The 21,914-nt window shown below is 36.4% G+C and overlaps 1 protein-coding gene across 2 annotated transcripts in view; it reads right to left on the bottom strand.

The window, feature by feature from the left end:
* THEMIS (thymocyte selection associated) overlaps window positions 1-21,333 on the bottom strand; it is a 233,251-nt gene extending 211,918 nt beyond the window's left edge. Inside the window, exon 1 of one of the 2 annotated variants that reach the window (XM_072643293.1) lies at window positions 21,057-21,333. In XM_072643293.1, coding sequence (XP_072499394.1) covers window positions 21,057-21,147 — 91 coding nt within the window. In that variant the 5' untranslated portion in view covers window positions 21,148-21,333. The remainder of the gene's footprint in view (window positions 1-21,056) is intronic. The other variant, XM_072643294.1, reaches the window with a different exon arrangement.
* Window positions 21,334-21,914: the final 581 nt, after the last annotated feature.

A 21,914-nucleotide genomic window follows, 5' to 3' on the forward strand; every position in this document is an offset into this window, starting at 1 on the left:
GAGGCAATCAGAGTTAAGTGATTTGCCCAAGATCACACAGGTACTGAGTAAATTACAGGCAGTAATCTGATGCCACATTTGAACTCAGGTCCTCTGGATTCCAGGGCTGGTGCTCTACCCTAGTTGGCCCTAATACTTTTCTTCAACAGAGGACAAATGTGTAAGTCTGATGATCAGTCTAACTAAGTTGGGAGAGGCTGAGTTCCAGAAGGTTGAATTTTATTTTTCAGCCACAGCAATTCATGAAGTCTTTTAATTAGGTACAGAGGGATTGTGACCTGTATATAGTTTGTATATTCTTGTTTATGTGCATCTTTTCTCCTCCTAAAGAAAACAATCCCCTCCATGGCAGGAACCATTTAAATTTTGTGTTTTGTGTTAGCACAGTGCAAGGCACGTCATTGGTGCTAAATGAACATTTGTGGATTTATTGGTGGATGAGTACTTAGTAGGTACTTATTGAATATTAATTGATGAAAAAATCATGCCTTCTTAAGTTAAACATCAGGATGTTCATTAGTCAGTAACTAGAAAGACAGAAGATAAAACTGCTAAGTAATTGTTTCTTACCTTCCTCTTTTTCTCCATTAAAAAAATTGTAAATACCTTATCATTGATTTTGAATGAGTGCAATCCTCTCATTTTGTAAATGAGGAAACTAAGACCCAGAGATGGTGAATTGACTTGCCCCAAGTCACACGGTAAACTAGGATTTGATTCAAAAGGTCATGATGCTAGGAAAGGACAGAGGACTGGGAATTGGGAGACCTAAGATCTAGCTCCAGTTCTAATTTGAGTCAAGTTAAGTAAGTCATTTCTATTCTATGAGCCTCAGTTTTCTCAACTATAAAATCTATGGCCCTTTCCAGCTCTTACAGTACCTTAGGATAGTGCCTGGCACATTTTATTATTCTGATTAAGATGACTACAGGTTCTTGGAAAAGAAATGAAATGTTAAGTGATGTGTATGGGGTGGGGGGGAGGGGGGTAATGAAAGTTGATATTTTTTTGTCCCCTCAATGGCCATCACTCAATATACATTTGTTGAGGACTCCCTTTTTTTTTTTTTTTTTTTGGCCAGGATGAGGAAGTTGCAGAATCCTATAGAGTTTGCCCTCAGGGAGTGTGTAATCCAGTAAAATTTGACTTTAGATTTTGTTGCCACATTTTATGCTTGCAAGATGCCTTCTCATCTTTGAGAACTCAGTTCCAATAGTCCCTAGGAAGCCTGTTTTGCAGATAAGGAAGCTTCTTCGCAGCTGGAGAGATTTGCCTAAGGTTATACTGCAAATCAGAAGCAGATCAGTTGCAAGACATCTGAAGAGCCTATTGACTTCCATGGGGAAATCTGCACTTGGAAAGGAATGAAAATTTGGCCCATTAGCCATTCAAGAGCGGCAGCTTAATAACTGGCAAAGACCATTTTCATTTACATGTCTCTGTGAAAAGCAAAGCACTCCAAGGAGATAATGGATGGAAAATACCACTGGGAGGACTGCCATAATTTGGTGTGTGTTTTTTCTAAGTACTCCATATCAACCAGAGTGGGCAGGGACCTGCTGGCATTTACAACTTCTCATTTCCTTCCTAAGAATCACCCCCAGCAGAGACAATATACTACGTGCAGTGGATTTGCTCAGGGAAAGTCTGTCACTTTAGAAATACCAAGGTTCAGATGCCCTTCTCCAAATGTTCAGATATGTTTTTATGAACCTTTAAAATAAGTTTAATCTGATTTTATGGATATATTTTGTTTTTACATCACCTTCATTTCTAAATATGTCTCACTTCCTTCTGCTACGCAGTTAACCTTCTCTTATTTAAAAAAAAAATAAACTTTTTTGAGAAAAAGAGCAGTTCAGCCAAACCATCAACTGAATCTGATGGTGCTTATTGCATGTCTTGCTCATAGTTGGCAGTTAGTAACTGCTTTTTTTCAGTGAGGTAATTAGGGTTAAGTGATTTGCCGAGGGTCACATAACTATTAAGTGTCAAGGGTCTGAGGCAGGATTTGAACTCAGGTCCTCCTGACTCCAGGGCCAGTGCACCATCCAGTGCCCAATCTATCTGCCCTTAAAAACTGCTTATTGACTAACTGATAGTCCTTACAATATTCCATACCCATAGTCTACTACCTCTGCAAAGAAAGAAGAGAGGTCCATTCCTTAATTTTATAGATGAGGTCCAGGGAAAACAAATGAATTGCCTGTGATTGAACTACAAAAAAACAACAAAAATGCTCAAACTGAAAATCTAACAATAGACTCTTCCAAGCCTTTTGAGTTTGCTCCATCACATCCCTTATCTGAGAATAGGTTGTCAGATCTATCGGCAATTGTTAAGGGAAGAAATGGATGCATTGTGACCAATCAATTATGAAAACCAAACCTTTCATAAATCAGAACTATCAAGTACTCCATAACGTAGCATTCAAGGCCAAATGAAATCTGGTTCTACTCTCCTCTACATGTTATCCTCCACTATATACAATGCACAAGTCTTTAACTCCTCTCAGACTGATGTACGCATTACCAATTATCAATCACTTAATATCAACAAGTATTTATAGGACACCTACTTCGTACCAGCTTTCAGGAGATAAAGAGAGAAGTTAAATAGTCTCTAGCTAAGGAAGCTTATAATCTAACAGGGGAGATAAAATGTACACGTAAAAGTATATTTGGAATATTTACTAAATGAATATAAGGTAGTTTGGGAAAGGAGTGACCTAGGAGGTGGGAATGAGGTGAAAAACAGGAAAAGCTTCATCTAGAAAGTAGTACATAGAGTGAGTCATAGGAAAACAGGAATTCCAAAAGGTAGAGGTGAAGGAAGAACTCTTTACAGCCATGAGGGACATTTAGTGCAAAGGCACAGAGATGGGAAACATTTCACTTTTTCCTATATGCTTCCTTCTCCAACTTTTTTTTTACTTGAATCTTCCCTATCCCTCCACATTGTCTCTAATATTTAATAAGTGACTGACTAAATCACTTGACCTCTCGGAGCCTCATTTTCCTCAGTGGTAAAATAAGTGGGTTGAACTAGATTACTTCTGGGATCCTATTGCTCTAGATCTTTGATCCTGAATTGTCTGGTTACAGGTATCAAATGTTCCATGGAGCCTTGCTCTTGTAGCACCAGTTGTGAGTACTTATTAACCAAAACCAAATGAACAATACAGGTATTAATTATGTGCCCACTCTCCCAAATTTGATTGTAAGGTCTTGGAAGAACAGAGACTATGTCTTCTTTCACCATGTACCTTGTTATAATTCCTAGAGTCAAACCTTGAACATGATACAAGGGTTACCAACCTAGGATACACACACCTCCCACTTCCTATCCACCCCTCTGAGAAACTTATCAGGGGAATACAGGGAATGTTTAGTAAATATCTGTATCATGTTATTGAAATATTTAAAAATTAGCAGTTACATTGAAAAAAAAAATTAATCTGAATTGAGACCAGTGAATAAGTGGGGCAGGATGGGACAGAAAGGGAGGATTATAATGAATTGAGAAATTTGAAAGACAGTCAAGGGAATAATTTCTAAGGATCAAATCATAGAAATGAGGTTTTGATACAAAACCTTTTTCATATTGAACTGGAAAAACAATCAGTGACAATGACCCAGTGAAAGACCAACTAATCAGTCTTCACAATAAACAGAAACTCAGAGTTGATTTCTAATCAATGCAATTACAAAACTTTTGGCTTACTCTTGGAGAATCATTGCCCCTTCTTAATGCAGGTGTTCATAAAGCTTTAACTGCATTCATATCCATATGTTTCTATGAATCAGGATTCTTAATCCTGTTCGCCACCAAACCCAAAGCAAGAAACAAAATGGAGGCTGCACATGGTGTGCAGGTATCTCTTTCAAAAACTATAAGAAGAAAATGTGACCAGAAGTGGAATGAAGAGTCTCATTAAATTATTTGGCTTTTTTTCTATAAACATAACAATGCAATGTTGATTTTATGAAAAATTAACCTCTTTCATTTCTTATGGTAAACTCTAGAATTTATTTCCATTTGTATTCAATGGGAAAGCAAATAGATAAGGAACATAAAAGCCTGGGATCCCTTGCTATAACCAAAGCTCAATAAATGGTTTTAAGGGGATAAAGTGCCCTATTGCACAAGAATGATTTCCTAGTCTAGCACAGCATATAGTAGGTATTTAACATATACAGTGTGTCCCAAAAGTCTTAATGTAGTTTTAAGCTTCAATGTAATAGTCATTAAAGCTTAAAACAACACTAAGATTTTACACTTGACTGCTCTCCACATATTTGAAGAAGGGATTAGGTGTCCCCTAAGTCTTTTTCTCTCGATTCTAGATATCCCTGATCCTTTCAACTTTTCTTTAGCTGGAAATTCCATACCACCTTGATCCTGCTTCTTTAAACATGGCTGCAGTGTGTCAACATCTGTAATACATTAAATGTGGTATAACCAAGAAAGAGTGCAAGGACATAATTTACCTCCATCATACCAGACAGTACCCTTGTATTAATATCGCCTAAGAGAAAAACAGTATCTTGCTATTGACTTATTCTCTATTTTTTCAGCATAGAAGAAAGAAGTTGAAGCTTTTTCTGAAAGTAGTAGAGTCTCATGATAAAAAATTCTATCCACCTCTGGAGAAAGAACCAATGGAGCCTGAGTGCAGATCAATGCATACTAAACTTATTTTGGTGGGGTTTTTGGGAAGGTGGGGAGAGGTCTGTGTTTTCTTTCATGACATGATTAATATGGAAATATGGTTTGCATGACTGCACATGTATAACATCAAATTGCCTTCTCAATGAGAGAGGAGGGTTAGAAGAATTTAGGAACTCAAAATAAAAAAAAAATGTTAAAAATTGCTTTTACATGTAACTAAAAAAAAAATAAAAAACCTGCTAAATCACTAATTTCATTGGTAACAATGTAAATAAACATAATGGATTTCCAAAAAACAGAAAATAATAGAGTTTGAATTTTTTCTTTCTTTTTTTTAAGGATACCATGACCTCTAGGATCTTGGTAACTACTCAAAACATTATTCTGAAAACTTATCAGAGAGGCAATGTTTTATAGGAGGTAGAATGCTAGATTTGGGGTTAGGAGGACCTAGTATGATTCACATCTTGGACACTTACTAGTTGTATGATGCTTGGCAAATCACTTAACCTCTCTCAGCCTCAGTTTCCTTATCTGCAAAACAAGGAGAGTAGTAACAGCTCTCTCACTAGATCATTGTAAGGATCAAATGAAATATTGTGTGCAAAATATATAAAAATGTTAGAGTAGTACAAAATGCAAGCTGTTATTATTTGAATAAATAGAAACAATTAATTAGGATTTAATGAATGAATAAAGGGCTACGAGCTAAGCAATATGTTGAGGATACAAACAAAAAAGATAGATAGTCTCTGATCTCAAGGACTGAACATTCTAATTGGAGGATATACCACATAAAAGAAAGCTCTGCTTGAGAGAAGATAGAAAGGCCTAAAAATTCTAGGTGTTCAGCAGTGGTGTGGATGGTTAGGTCTAGAAGTCCTTCAGTTACAGAGGTAGTTAAATCCAGGTGACTATAGGGTATAAAGACAGGGCTGAGGGTAAGGCCTGGAGGATCCTGGGAAGGTAGTAACAGAGCAGATGGTAAATCCTGGTGGTCTTCCACCTAATTAGAAGGAATGAAGTTGTTGATTTCGATTTCATTCAAAGCCTATGAGCAGTCAAGTTCAGGTGGAGAGGAAGTCAAAGGAGTAGGGAATTCTTCTTGTTAAATAACTTCATGGGTTTGGGGCATGGACATTGATAAGCTAGTGTATCCCAAGGAGAACAGCCCAGAACATGAAGGAGTCTGAGTACACGCCATAGCTAGATCAGTTGGGGTGAGAGGGAGGCAAGTGGGATAATAACTGTGTTTAAATATCTGAAAGGGTATCATGTAGGAAAGAGATTTATTCTGTTCTGTTTGGCCTAGAGTATAAAATCAGGACCAAAAGTACAGAAGTTGCAAAGACTCAAATGCAAAGTTAATTTCCACAATAATAATAACTAACATTTATATTGAACTTTTATATTTGCAAAGCACCTCATCTATGTTAGCTCATTTGCAAAGCTTCCTAACAGAAATATTCCAAAATTGAATGTGTTACCTCAGGAGGTAGTGTCCTACTCCACACCCCAACCCACTGGAGGATTTCACGCAGATCTGGATAACCGCTAACTAGGTATTTTGTATTGTCCTTTCTTTTTAGTGGGAGGTATATGAGCTGAAGTAACTGCCTAAGCCCCTTCCAAAGATAAGATTCTATTTCTTTGAAAGGTACCGTATGTTTTCAATGTAGTATATGTAGCCCAAGGCAGTTACTTGGTGCAGTGAATGGAGCACGAGGCCTGGAGTTAGGAAGACGAGTTCAAATTCAGTCATTTACTAGCTGTGTGACCCTGAGCAAGTCACTTAACCCTGTTTGCCTCCATTTCCTCATCTGTAAGATGAGCTGCAGAAGAAAAGAGCAAACCACTCCAGTATCTTTGTCAAGAAAACCTCACAGGGTCACAAAGAGTTGGACATGACTGAAACAGCTGACTAACAATGTTAGTAGCTACGTGCTCCTGACATAGCAAATCTTCACCGTTCTGAAAGAGAAACTTGCTAGTAGGACAGAACAAGGGAAAGTGTGTAGATCACAGGTGCCTGGATGTAAAGATTTTTCATCATGACAACATTTGTGTTCTAAGACCAAGTAAAAATATTCAAAGTAATATTCTTAATGATAAAATGGAAATATCACTTTCACTGATTAACATTTTTGAGGCACTAGGAAAGTCATCGGTGATGACTGAAATTATGAAGCATCTCTTGTTAATCCATATGAATTACTCAGAGACTTGCAAAGGGCAGTTTGAAAAATAAAAATAGATAATTGTTAAAAATTCTGAGTTATTCAAACCAGTGTGAAGCTCAATAGACCATCAACAGAAGATAAAAGACAGAATGACAACAAATATTTTATTAACTTTTTAAAAACTATATTTCTCTGGCCCTTCCCAAGAAAACCCCATGTACAATATGGTCCACAGAGTCATGAAGAATTGGACACGACTGAACATCGAAAACAACAACCAATGATTTCCTTTCATGTAATGTTCTTTTCAATAAAAGCAATTCATTGAATGTGTAACTGATTTAATTTTAATGCTTTTATAAGACTTTTCCAACCCACAAATGAAGGGGGGAAACTTTAATCAGACCATATATCCTGATGTGGCTTCAGAAGATATAGCAACTCTTAATATAACTCATAAATAGATAGTAACAGTAAATCAATAAACATTTATCGAATAACCTCTAACACTAGCACTTTGCTAGGTTCTTGTGGGATACAAAAGAAATGAGAAACTGTTTCTAGCCTTCAAATAACTCACATTCTAATTACGGAAGAAAAAAATGAACACATCAGTTACTTACACTGGAGACATAAGGGGATAGGGACTGGCCTTGTGGTTTCACTGATATAAAGAAATTCGAGAAGAAGAAGCTCTTTAGCACAGCACTGTCTCTACAGCTAAGTCTTAAAGAATTGCCTAGACATAGATCTGAGAGGTTAAGCAACCTCTCCAAAATCATACAGCCAGTACATGTTGGAGGCAATGATCGATCACAGGCCTTTCTCATATTGGATGTATGATTAAATTTATGTTAAAAAAAGTGGTCATTGAGAATCCTTTCTAATCATCTAATAAGTTGTTTTTATGGAATTTTGTGCAAAGGCAAAATGAGAAATAAATGTAATTACACAGGGTTTTTTCAAATTTTTTGCTTCAGTAATCAGTTATTCATTCAAGAAAGGTAGTCTGTAACTTGACAAAATATATAGCAGTGACCTATAGGATTTTGTGGTAGATAGTAGAAACTAGACAAAGTTCTGACATGAATTTGGGTTAGGGGAATGGATTAGATGACTTCTAAGTCTTTTCCAGTTCCAAATCTATGATCCTCGGTATATGAAAGTTGCTAGCTAATAGAAAATATTGTCTGATAAGTAAAAAAGAAAAATTCATTAAAAAAGGAGAGGGTAGGTACTGGGCTATAGAGTGAGATTAAGAATAACTTCTTGGAAAAAGTTGACCTTAAATTGCAATTTCAAGGAAAATAAAGTTAAGATGAATTGACTGAGTCAAAATCTTAAGGGCAGGAGAATGAGGACTATGTGTAGCAGTACTTTAAAAAAAAGAAAGTAGATCTGAGAATTGAATTAGTTGAGTAACCAAGGCTATGTAAACTTGGCATGAGTAAGGCATGAATTGATCATAACATTTTTTTCTGATTTCATTAGAGAAGAAAAGAAAAAATAATCAATATTTTGTTTTGTTTGAATTTATACTTAGTTAAGTGTGTCCTTTCTTCAACTTGCCAAAAAGGTGCTGTGAATAAACCCAGTCCAGTTATGGTGGAATTCTCTCTGCTCTAAGATTTTTTTTCTTAAAAATAAGAAATTTGAGCCTTTAATCCAAATATATATCTTAGTAGATGTCATCCTTCTTTTTTCTAAGTAGATCTCTTATTTCTTCAGGCAAAATCTCCTTGTCAAACAATAAATAATTTATCTCCATTTAAAACATTTTTTTGCTAAAAAAAAAAGCATAAGATTCATTCAAATAGCTTTTTCAGCTGAAAGTTTATGCAAAAGCCTTGGTTGATAATGTGAATGTCAACCTCATTTTCAGGTTAAAATTTGACACAGAAAGACTTATTCTAAAAAGTTTTTTAGGAAGAGAAAGACACATTTGTATATGGAATAATGCAAAATTTTTAATGTCAAGAGACTTGAGAATTTTGAGCATACAGGAATGCTTCAAAGTTGCTTTTATATCTCCAATTTATTTTCTGTATTTGTTTTGCCCTTTAACCCATTTTGAAAGGTTTACTAGCTATGGTATAATATAAATTTCATTTGTAACATACAGCAAACAATACAATTCCAGAAGTCCCATTCTTTCTTTTGGGCATTAGCAGATATTCCTCACTAGCAGATAATTGTCCAGTTGTCCAGGAACTTGGACTTGCTGAAAACTAAATACCAGGAGAGCTCCACGCAGAAATTCAGCTTTTATATCATTATAGACCATAGGGACAGCCGACAGAAATTATAATACACATTTGCTTTCTCTTTCTGTCCCTATTAGGAAGAAGATTCATAATCACACCTTCCTTAGAGTAAAGTTTGTGAAAGAAAGCACAGGAAAAGTTTATTGCTTGTGTTTGTGGAATCATTACACAAGGGAAAAAAACATGTAAATCTAAAATTGTCTGAACTAGTTCCTGATGTAAGTCCACACTGGACAGAAAAGATTATTCTTTACTTAAAATAAACAGCAAATTATCCTGTGTGAATCCCTTATAGCAGATCTGAATATGCTACTGTCCTCAAATATGTGCATCTTTGCTATATCCTCAATTAAGCCAACAATGTAGAATGTGTACTCCTAGTTGATTTTGTTCTGCTACTGTTGAAAATGATACAGCGGTAATTCTTTTCATCTGAGATTTTCTTTCTTTGTTTATTACACACCTGTTTCCTAAAACAGTTCTTCATAGTTTAAAAAATAGTTTAGGAAAAATGTTTCATATATTTTTGTACATAATTCAAATTTTTAAAAAGTACTAAACTTTTCAGGTTCACTTACATATTTAGGTTTTAAGGTTTTGGACCCTTATTTTCTCATTTTTTTCCAGTGAAACATAATATGGTTTTGGCAGCAAAATTATCCTAAAGCTAAAGCACCAGGAGTAAGAAGATAGAAAAGCTCCAAAAGATTTTAAAGGGGAGAAAAAAGTTAAATCTTGCTCTGAAAAAATCTGAAAAAATAGATTTGGTTTAGTGAAGAGTCCTGGATTTGGAGTAAGACGGCTTTGCTTAAGTGCATGCCTCTGCCATGAGAGCTATCTAGAGGCAGATAGGTGGTGCAGTGGTTAGAGCTCTGGGCATGGAGATTTCAAGACCTGAATACAAATCTAACCTCATTCACTAGCTGTGTGACCCTGGGCAAGTCACAATCTCTGTCTGTCTCAGTTTTCTCAATGGTAAAAATGAGGGAAATAAACAGCATCTAACTCACAGGGTTGTTGTGAAAATCAAAGGAGATGTTCATAAAGTACTTAGCATAGTGCTTGCTACTTAATAAGTGCTTACTAAATGCTTTTTTTCCTGCCTTTATTATCTGTTTGGACAAGTCATTTAACATTTCTGGGACTTAGTTTTCTAATCTGTAAAATTATAGATAACCTCCAATGTCCTTTCCAAAGCCAATCTGTGATATGATCTGGCCCAATCTGAAATGTTCAAGTATTACTAAGTCAATGAAGGTCAAATATGAGTAGATTTTTTTTTCAAAGAAACAGCTTTTCAAAACAGAACCCACCCTCTTAGCATCCCATCTCATACTGTTGCTTCAGAATATTTACTAAATTATCATTTACTTCAAATGCCGGTAACAGAGAGCATTTTTCTTGTATCGAAATACTTAGATACAAATGCTTTCAATTCTTCATTGGTGGAGGTGAATAGGAGCTAGACAAATGAACTCACAGATTCTGATGAAACACTAAGAGAGCTCCTTCTGACCAAAATCATCACTGAGAAGCGTCACAGAATCACGCTTTCTGCTTGAGAAAATCATTACAGGATAACTACAAATCACAAAGAATTATTTTAATAACTTTACTCACAGTTTCAATACAGCTTTAGAGATATTACTTTCCATGAAAAACTGCTTTGCATCATTTCATTTAACAGAAGCTATTTCAATAAAATATCCTGCATCACTAGAGAGGACGCCATTCCAAAAGAGCTGCGATTTGACTTGGTTCAGGATATACCTGAAATCATTGTGGACCTTATTAAAGACACTCAGACAAAGGTGGGGGAAAAGTGCAAGTTTTTCCTTTGTTGGAATGTTTAAAGCCTGTGAAATGCTACAATAAGAAATAGAAGGCTATACTTTTTCAGAATTAGGATTTGGCACTTTTTACTGGCTGTGCCTCTGATTAAATTAAGCCTATAAAATAATTAAATGCAATTAGCCATAAAATAATTAAATTGGCATTAAAACAGGGAAAACATTTGCAATATAAAATCGCAAACCTGCACTGGATCCATAAAATGCATGGCCATATAATATACAACTCACTAAAGATCAATATTCGTAAAATTGTTTCAGAGACCTTTAAGGCAAAGCTCTGCTCCCATATAGTGAATGGTTGCATAGCCCCAATCTGAACAGAGTAATCCTACCTGAAGAATAACATGGATATTACACTGAGTAGTTGCGTCTTTTATTTTAATACGTCACTTTTAATAGTCTCAAAACAGCAGCTGTTAGGAAATAGTAATAAAATGTAGTTAAGATTCACTACTATAAGGCAGCTAGGTGGTACAAAGGATAGAACAATGGACGAGAATAATTTTAAAGTCTTTTGAAACACTAAATTCTATGACTAAAAAACATTATCCTTAGGATGTCTGGGGCAAGTCCTTTCTGAGGGGGTTGGAAAATGTGAACCAAATTCACCATAGCATTTAACCATTTGGAAAGTATTAGGTGATTGTGGTCTAAATGATGGATAAAGGGTGGAGAGTAAAGGGGTGATGGGGAATTTTTAGACATGACACTATTCTTTATATCTCCATTAATTTCCATGCAATATATGCTCACAACTTGCTTGTTTTTTTTTCCTTCTTCAGATTATCTAGAGATTTCATGTGCGTGAAATTTTCAGCAGGTGGAAGCCCTGCTAGCATAACTGTTCTGAGAGTTTCTTCCCATTACAAAAAATACCCTCAATACTTCTAATAGGTACAATAGTCATGGAAATTAAGGGTTGCCCAGTCAACCCCAGGCATGTGGGTGATTTAAAAAATTGTGGGTGGGTGATAAGAAAACTTTTACAGGGTATCTCTCAGTTAATCAAGGCTTTTCTGTATCAGTCATTCAATTAATGATATATTAACATAGTTGTAGCAAAAATCACATATTGCAATTTTGAACCTGGTCAATAGAAGTTTTGTTTAGAAACACAGCAAATACAGGCATTGATGGAGCTATAGGGAAAGGCTTCTTTGAGAGAACTGGCTTCTCAGTGATGGGTTTAATTTACAGAAGTATACTTATACTTTTGGCCAAGTATGGATTTGTTTTGCTTGACTATGCTTATTCATTATAAAGATTGTGTTTTTCTTTTTATATTGGGAGGGAGATATTGTGGGTGAGAGAACAGGGCATGTTGGCAAAAAAAAGAAAAAGAAGGTAAAAAAGGGTTATCAAAGTACTTTTTAAAATGAACATAAGAGAACTGAAGCAAGTTCAGAAGATTACACAAACAAGACATAACTTTGAAAGTAATAAGTGGAATTTACTATGTATGTGTTTAAAAAATGAAGAATTTTTTTAAAATTTTTTTTTAAAAATCAATAGAGATAGCTTTTAACATGCAATACTCTCTGTTCCACTTTGTATGCGGAAATATTTTTTTTGGTGGTTGTTAAATTTAGAATTAAAAATTTAAAAACTATTAAAAAGGGGGAAAGGGGGAAAGCAACCTCCTGCTTTACAGAGCTTGAAGGCATCCTTTATGTCCTAAGATGAGTCACTAGTTTCTATCTGCATTAGCCTTGCAGGTGGATTTATCTTGCATTTATTGCATTGATGCAGAATTTTATCATTGTCTAGTCTGTGGTCTTTTTCACTAGCCTTGAAATTAAGGCAAGGGTGAGAAGGGGTTTAAAGAACAAAGACAAGGAAGGATGAGTGCTTTCTCGCTCTGAATGTAATGAAAGTCAGTTTCTAAGATGGTGTTTGTTACTCATAACAAAAGAAGGAAGCTTCTAGGTGTGGTGATGCATGCCTGTGCCACTGGGGAGGCAGAAGCTGGTAGATCACTTAAGTTAGTTCTGAGTTGAAGTAGGACTAAAGCTGATTAGGTCTTCACTAACTAAATGCAGCACCATTATGAAAAGCCCCCAGGATTGGGACCACCACAGTGTGTAAGGTGGGGCAAACCAGTGCAATCAAAAATGGAGCAAGTTAAAGCTTCCATGCTGATGAGTATTGAGATTAGACCTTATAAATGGCTGCTGCATTTTCAGTTTGGGCAAGATTGTCTCCAAAAAAAAAAAAAAAAAAGGAAGGGCAACACAGGGCCAGCCCCTCTCTCTTTGCCTCAATAGTATTAGCATACTAAATTATACATAAATAGTAGCCCTTCGTGCCAAGGTTAAACACTGATATTTTCACGTTCAACGATGGAAGTGTACGTTGTTAAAGAACTACAGGAAAGTCTAAAGGAGGTAAGGGCAAAAGAGTGGGCAACTCTAAAGAAGGCACTGGATGGAATGTTAAGCATGTTATGCTTTGGGGTGAGTGGGCTGAGCTATGAATCGGGTCAAGACGGTGACAGTAATAAAGAAGTTGCTTCTATACATAATAGAGGAGAGTCTAAAAATGTAGGGTACAGAAATGTCTCTGAGAGAGATCTTGGGGGAAAAACATGGAAAAACTTTTCTCATTAAGAGTGGGTGTGTTGTGTGTGGGTACTATTATCATAAATCACAAATAGGTATATGGAACAGTGAATAACTTGGGGAGTAGATGAATAACGTGTATATACAAATACATACATACTAAATCATATAGTAAGGTTAGCTGCCATACTAAGCAATAATGTTTTAAAATCTCCTTGTGCCATGTATGTATATACTTAAACATCTATACATATATGCATATTATATGTCCATACATGTTATAAAAGTTCTCACACATTCAGTGCAACACACAATCTCAGGGAAAAGGGAAACAGAGGGAAGGAGGGGCAGGGAGGGAAGGAAGGAGGGGCAGGGAGGGAAGGAAAAGGAATGATGGAGGGAAGAAAAGGGAGGGAAGGAGGAAAGAAGGAAAGAGAAAGAAAGAAGGGAGGAATAAGGGAAGAAAGAGTGGAATAAAGGAAGGAAGGAGAGAAAGGCAGAAAGAAAATTTTCTTTCCCATCTCCTCTAACATTCCATATTCCAGATGGCTGTTATGCTTAGTGGTGCTCCATAATGATGTAGTTTTCTAATGGAATAAGCCATTACCTGGAAGCCCTCTTTACAGTGACAGTACTTGAGGGATATCCAAATGTCTCCTCATCTTTAGGATTCAAGGTGGGGTTTATTTTGTTTTCCTTCTTCCCAATGTGGTTGTGTCTCTATGACTACAACTCTTACACGCTCTCTAACCCCTTCCCCAACGTGCTTAATAATTAAGCAAGAAGTCTCCTCAGTCTCCTGACACAAAAGAAAACTCTAGATGACCTATTAGAACAATTCCTCCGATAATAAACAAGAGAAGCTTTCAGATGAGCAGATCAATATGGAAGGCAAAGAGAAAGTAGGTTGGCAGCCAGGAGTAATCTCCTGTGCCAGTCATCTGTCAGGGTAAAATCCTCTGAAGCTCCCTGACAGGATTTAACTCAAGTGGCACCTTACAGAACCTCAGATCCAACTGATTTATGTTATGAGGATAGGAAAAAAAATTCATTTAACAGAGATGAGGAGATGGAAATTTAGTACCTTTTCCCCATCTCTAAAATCTGGTTGAGCTGAAAATTATATTTAATGATTTTTTTTAAAACTTCATTTTTATAAATGTGTTAGTAACCAGAAGAATCCATAATCTTCACTATTATAATATCATACAAAAGTGATAATGACAATAGTATTATTAACAATTCTGACATCTAATTAAGTTAGAATCAGAAACTATCCCCTGAATGGCAGAAAGGAGAAATTATATAGCATAGAGTGGGAAGAACATTGTCCTGGAGAGTCAGAATATCTAGGTTCTGGTCCTTATCTTGCCACCAACTTATTGTGTGACTTTGGACAAGTCCTAGTGTCTCCATTTAGAAAATGGGGACAGGACTATATGTTTTCACAAGTTCCATAATCCTATAAATTTAAAAAAATTTCATAAGTCACACAAAGGCATTTTTTACCCTTGTCTTTCTCCTTCAATAATTCAATACTTCTGGAAATGTGCCTTTTAGCTAATTTAGCTTCTAGATTGTTCTGAATCAGCAGGGGATTCAGTATGAAAAGACAGTATAATGTAAGTCCTGCACATGTTGGCAAGGATGTCAAAAATGGAAGTATTCAATGTTGGAAAAGCTGTGATAAGACAATCAAACATGTACTGTGAATAGATCTGAATTGGTCCACAGAGGATAGATAGTCTTTGACCAGTGATTCCACTACTTGCCATATATTCCAAGAGGCAAAAAGCAGAAAGAGAGGTTCAATATATAATGGAAAATTCATAATAGCACTCTTTGTGGAGGCAAAGAACTGAGAAAGAAGTGAATACCCATCACTCGGGAATGGCTGAACAAAATGCGTTAATAAATGTAATTGAATATTACCATGTAGTAAGATAGAAGGATCTGGAGGAATTCAGAGAAACTTGGCAAGATTTCATGAACTGATATAGAGAAAAATAAGCAGGCTCAGAATATGAGAGATAACTGCAGTAATGTAAATGAAAAAGAACACTTAAACGAAGCCAAACACTGGGTAAATGCAATAACATGTCTTGATCCCAGAGGGCTGATAATAAAGTTCACTGCCCTTCTTAGCAGAGCCATATGCTTTCAGACATAATTACTCCAGCAGCTGTTTTTTCTTAGTTATTTTTTTCTTCAGAAAGATGTAGGGTTCTATTCTAGAGTAATGAGGGGTGGAGCTGGATATATCCAAAAATGACTGTCATCTATGAAAATGTATAATCAGCAAAGAAAAGAAAGAAGCTTTACTTGAACAGTTAGGAAACCTATCTTCACATGTTGTGGCCTTAGATATGGCGTCCAACCTTTTGGAGTTTTCCCATTTGTAAAAAGGAAAGGAATGCTTACCCTCACAGGTACCTTCTGAGGAGGGTATTTTGCAAACTTTAAGGTACCATAAAAATGTGAATTTTTTATTCTGGAAGAAAGAGAAGCGATTTGGCATTCTGATAATTCAAAAATGTTTCCTATATAGCTTGACCCTTCAAAAATCACCTTGTTGATATGCTCCATGGTTCTACATAAGATTTCTTGCCCAGTCATATCCTCATAAGGGGATTGCATGACAGAATATGAGACAGGACCAGATCAGAGTCACAAAGTTCTTATTTATGCCTAGATACATGGACACTCTACTGGGAATTTCCACTCTGTGACATCGGTTCACTTTGAATCTGTCGGTATGGTCAGATTATGCATTGTAAGGGCTAAAAATAGAATCAGTGCACCCTCATACTTTACTCTTTACCAGATCACATCAGAGGTTTCCCTTTTGTTTTTAGCAACTATAACATTTGTTAATAACTTGAAGAAAAAAAAAGAATTGTACCCAGTGCTATATCTACATTTTGAAATTGAAAGCTTATCCAGGATATTCAATTCAACGAATATTTATCAAGCACCTATGTTGTGTTGGGACCTATATTAGGCAAAAATAAAATAGTCTCTGCTTTCAAGAAGTTCGTGTTCAATGTGGGGAGGAGGATACAGCATGAATACAAGTAATTAAATATAAAAGTATATAAAAGGAATTTCATGAAGGAGAGAATGCTAATACCTGGGAAGATGAGCAAAGGTTTAAAGTGTGAGGTGGCACCTGGTCCATACTTTGAGTAAGTCAGAAAACAGGAGGGAAGACAATGCATTCTGGCTTGGTGGGGGTGGGGAGGGGATAGGAGGAGGCTGGGATAACTTGCTAATTGGCACAAAGTGGAATTCAAGATAAAAATGTTGACTATTGATGATTCTCTGAATTGTGGAAAGTTAACATGGGGTTAAATAACAATGATTTCATGAATAGAGTATTTATTAATAGAATAAATGTTCATTTATTACACAGTATTTCTATCAACTTTCATTGATAAGGGCATTAAAAATCAATTTCCAACATTAAAATTCTCATGAACATTTTGCAACTCAAATAGGACACTTGGACGTAAAACTCATCAAGAAAGTCTTGCCACTTCTCAAAGAATGAGGAGCCAAGGATGTAAGAATTCTATCAACTTTCCCTCATCTAGATTGGGCATAGAAGTTCCCCTGGTCCAGAATAAAGGGAATTTCTAGTCTTTGTCCTCTTCTCTTCTCCCATCCTCAATAAGGTACTATTCTGGTTATTGTCATAAAATTTAAAAGTTATGAGATTCTGGTTAAATGGCATAGTGTATGGAATAGACATCTGATCCTGGAGTCAGAAAGACCTGGTTCAAGTCCTGCCTCTGACAATATGTTGGCTGTGCGACAATAAGCAGGTTCATTTGACCATTCATTGTATCCAGATAACTCTTTAAGACTGTCAAGTTACAGAGGACTGGCTACACTGCAAACTAATGAAGGGAAATTCCATGCCTGGAGTTTCCTACATTAATAAAATGTGTGTGTGTGTGTGTGTGTGTGTGTGTGAAAAAGAGAGAGAGAGAGAGAGAGAAAGAGAGAGAAAGAACCTTTAAGATCAAGCCCTTCATTTTACAGATGAAAGAATTGAAGATAAATCTTGTTATAATTCTCTTAATTAAAATTCCAATTAAACACAATAGCTTTGCTCTTCATTTTCTCATTCAGTTCTTTGACAATTTAAGTTCCAACATGGATTCACTCTAGCAAGGTGAAAAGTAATCAGGATAAAAATAAAGTCTTGTAGGTAGACCATATTTAAATTTGGGTCTTTCTGATTCCAGGCCCAGAATTCTATCCACTAGGGCACCTAGCTGCCCCTGGTACCTAGCCTCATGATCTTGAACTCAAGTTTCATGTTTGTTTTAAGTTTCTAGTATTCATCTATCTGGGGTATTTGGGCATGGAGTTAGGATAGACCTGAATTCAAATCTCAAACACATATTAGCTATGTGACCCTGGGCAAGTCACTTAACCCTATTTACCTGAGTTTCTTCATCTGTAAAATGAGTTGAAGAAGAAAATGGCAAACAATTTCAGTATCTTTGCCAAGAAAATCCTAAATTGGGTCACAAAGAGTCAGATATAACTGAAAGAAGGACTGAACAGCAACCGAATCTGAACCACTAATCACTGAGTCTCCGTTTTGCTTCTCATGAACTTTCTAATGAGGCTACAAATTCCTCCGGACTAAGGGCTGTACTATTATGCTGCTGAGGAGAATAAGTGACCGCATGTCAATTTTTTCATTCTCAGCATGATTCAAAAGAAATAACACTCTATTTAGAGTTATTGTCAGTCTAGAGCTAGAAAAGACATTGAAGACTTTCTATCCAAATTCAGAATTAGAGAAGTTGAGATTTATTCAAGATCACCCAGGTAGTAAGCTTAACAGGCAGGATTTAAATGTGGGTTCTCTAACTCCAGAGCTAGTACTCATTCATTGTACCATGCTCAGTCAGAGAATTTGGATATGATTCCCAGCTTTGTTGCTTCATACTTGTAGGATTTGGGCAAAAGTCACTTTGGGCCTCAAGTCCCTCATTTTTAAAAATGAAGGCTAGATTTAAAATGAACTAGAACATGTATTTGTTTCCATGTTATGTCACCTGTTAGATGGTATATTTCTTGAGGCCCGGGACTGTCATTCATATTTTTTTTTTATATTCCCTAAAACTTGGCACAGTGCCTGATATATAATTAAGTATATAATAAATGTTTATTTATTGATGATATTCTCCAATTTTCTGTCCAATTATGTTTGTGAACCTATGATTCCCCTTGAGTTAAGAGTATAGTCTGTATCTATGGAATCATCCCTTTAAAAAAATAATTACAGACTCTAATCCAAGAATAAAAGGAAAGTCAATTGGCCTTCTGTGGAAGTGGAACCATGATCCTTCCAGCTGCTTGGGCTTATAACCTTAGAGCTACTTTTGACCTTTTTTTAATCGTCACTTTCTTCTTCCAATCAAATCCTGTTTGATGTCAAATCCTGTTGCCTCTACATGTGCATTAGTTCTTGCCCCTAACTTGTCTGCACTCCCATTATAGCCATTCCAGTTCATGCCCTCATTACTTTTCACTTAGACCACCAGAGTTTTAATTTAGAATGCTTGTACCCGTGACAAATTCAGTAGGCAGTGGAGGGGTTGGGGGATAGAAGGAATGCCAGGACAGAATCTAACCATTGATGAAATCATACCAGAAGAGGGAACAGCCCACCTGCCAGAGAATCTGATCCTTACCCCCAAAGAGATGGATGGATAGGGCAGGGAGAAGAATTCCATAGTAATTAAATCCTGATACTGATGGCTTGGGGGTGGTTATGCCATGTGGCAGTGTAGGTCAAACAGGAACAAAAAGTCAGACATGAAGACAGCAGTATCTGAGGGGAGGATACGTGCCCTCTAGAGGTCAATATACTGGGATAAAGTCCCAGTTACCTTAGGCTAATTCTAATGGACTAGACTAATGGTATTCCTGTTTTGAGTCAATTCTGTCTTCATTCTATTTTCCACACCAATTCCAAGTAACCATCATCATAACACTCTTCTCAGAAACTTTCAGTGATATCTCATTGTAGGTTAAATAAAGCTAAAGTTCTTGATTCTGATAATCAAGGCCTTCCACAGGGCTTTGATCTTTCCCTCATATGTTTTGTCCCCATTCTCATAATACTCATCTCTTTTTCATGCCTTTGTTCATGCAAATTCCCACCCCTTCTGCCCCAACCCATTTGTAATAGATTCCCCTCTATTCCAACCCCACTCCCACCCCCCAAGTATTGAACTACTTCTTTCCCTTCAAAGTCTAATTCCAATGTTTCTTGGTACTTTCTCTGGCTCTACTTTATACCCATCTCTTTCTACCATTCTACTATACCTGGTAGACCTTTTATTTGTGTGTGTACATATGTACATATATGCGTATATCCATTCATACATATGCACATATATTTGCACACACATTACACTCTCTCTCTATGTGTGTGTCTATATGTATGTGTATGTGTGTATGTATGTATGTATGTATATGTGTATGTGCTGTATCTCTTCCTTCATTAGACTGGATGCTTTCTGAGGACAAGCTATACATTTTTTTAACTTTGCATTCCCAGTATCCAGCATAATACTTTACTAAAGATACATACTTATTAAATGTTTTGTTGAGTTGAAGTTATAATCTTGATTTCAATATATATGTATATATGTGTGTATGTATATATGTACACATACATATATACATGTGTATATGTATGTGTGTATACCGCTCTACTAGCAAACCATGGGGGACAGCCTAAGATATTTTACAAAAGACTTCCTATATTTTCCAGACAACCTGAAGGGAACAAAACTTTCAAAGCATCCTTTAAGATTCTAAATAATCTCTCTTGTTCCCTATATTTCTAAGAATCCACAAGAGAATTTATAATTATCCATTTTTCATTGTTTAAATCTAAATTCTGATTGTGAGATTTTTTAAATCATGATTCCATAGAATGAGATCCTGAAATAAAGTTAAATAAACTTTAATATAATATTCACTTGGATGCACCTTCAAATCAAAGATTTGTCATTTTTCCAAGTAGAAAGGTTTGGCACTACAAAATAAGAGTGCAAGTACATTTCAGTGGATACCAAGAAAACAAAACTCCTAATTGCCTCCAATCACCTAATCACAATTCACAGATTTTTGAGCTCCTAGAAGGCAGGGACTGTCTTTTTTATTTCTTTGTATCCTTCGTACTTAGCTGGCACATAGCAGACGCCTTATAAATGCTTATTGACTGATGGCTAGACTTCTCATTCTAAAAAAGAAAAAAAAAGAATTCCATTTTCTCCCTTCCCACCATCATCAAGTGGATTCCACACAAATTGCCATTATCTGCACCTTTTAACAGGTACATGTCCGCTTCTCTTCCAAGAAGGTTGGAAGTTTTACTTTAAAAGAATTCTCACATAGCCCTATTAATCTTTTCGCTTCCAATCCCTGTAGCGCAAAGTGCAAGAAGGCTGGTTACATGTCTTCTCTTCGTGATACTTTTTTATATTAGAAGCTTACCTTGGAAATAGATGCCTGACTGGATCTGAAGGACTCTTGGGAGGGTTCTGGGATTCAGAGAGTGGATGAATTCCTGAAGAGTGGATGTCATTGCTGAGCTCGGGGTGTGCAGACACTTGGTGCCACACAAGGCTGGCGCTGCCGAGAGTCACTTCATGGCAATTAGAATCTGGGCTGTCTCCCTATACACACTGAACTCCGGGGGTGGGGAACCCATAAGGAAGGTGCTAAGACTTCTTCACTGTCCTCATTGTGGTCTCCATTTCCTTCCAACACTAAAGTAACACAGGATGGGGGCGGGGTGAGTGAGTGTAAACAGCTGCCACAGAAAGAGAATGCCAAGTGTGGTTCTCGTTGCCTACTGCTTCCCCAGGTGTCTTTTTGCAGCCTAGACAAAACTGTTTGTGGTCAAAGCTGCAGGTGAAAGGACTGCCTAAACAGAAGGAGAAAATGATCTCTGAAACTAAAGTAAGAGGCAAAATTGTGTTATTATGTGACCCATTTCATGCAAACTTTCTGTCTGATCACTTACTTATCAGGCCCTATATGACTGCATTGTATGTCTCACTGTGTCAGCTGATTGTATAAGTAAATAAGGAATTTAGTTCCCTCGTCTGTATTTTGAAGATTTCTAAATTCTGTTCTAATTCTTAATCTTATTGTAACCATTTTCACAAACGCTCTCTCCAGACATAAAGGAATGGGACATGTTTTGGGAGGTTTCTCAATTATTTATCTCGTTTCTTTCTCACCAAATCATTTGTGAATTTCTTATCTCATATCACCCTGTGTGACAGTAACTAACTCAAGAACAAAGTTCAAAGAATGAATGAGTTTATTGAAAGAACAGTTATCATA

The sequence above is a fragment of the Notamacropus eugenii genome, chromosome 2 (genome assembly GCF_028372415.1).
Source record: "Notamacropus eugenii isolate mMacEug1 chromosome 2, mMacEug1.pri_v2, whole genome shotgun sequence".
In the NCBI taxonomy this organism is placed as follows: Eukaryota; Metazoa; Chordata; class Mammalia; order Diprotodontia; family Macropodidae; genus Notamacropus; species Notamacropus eugenii.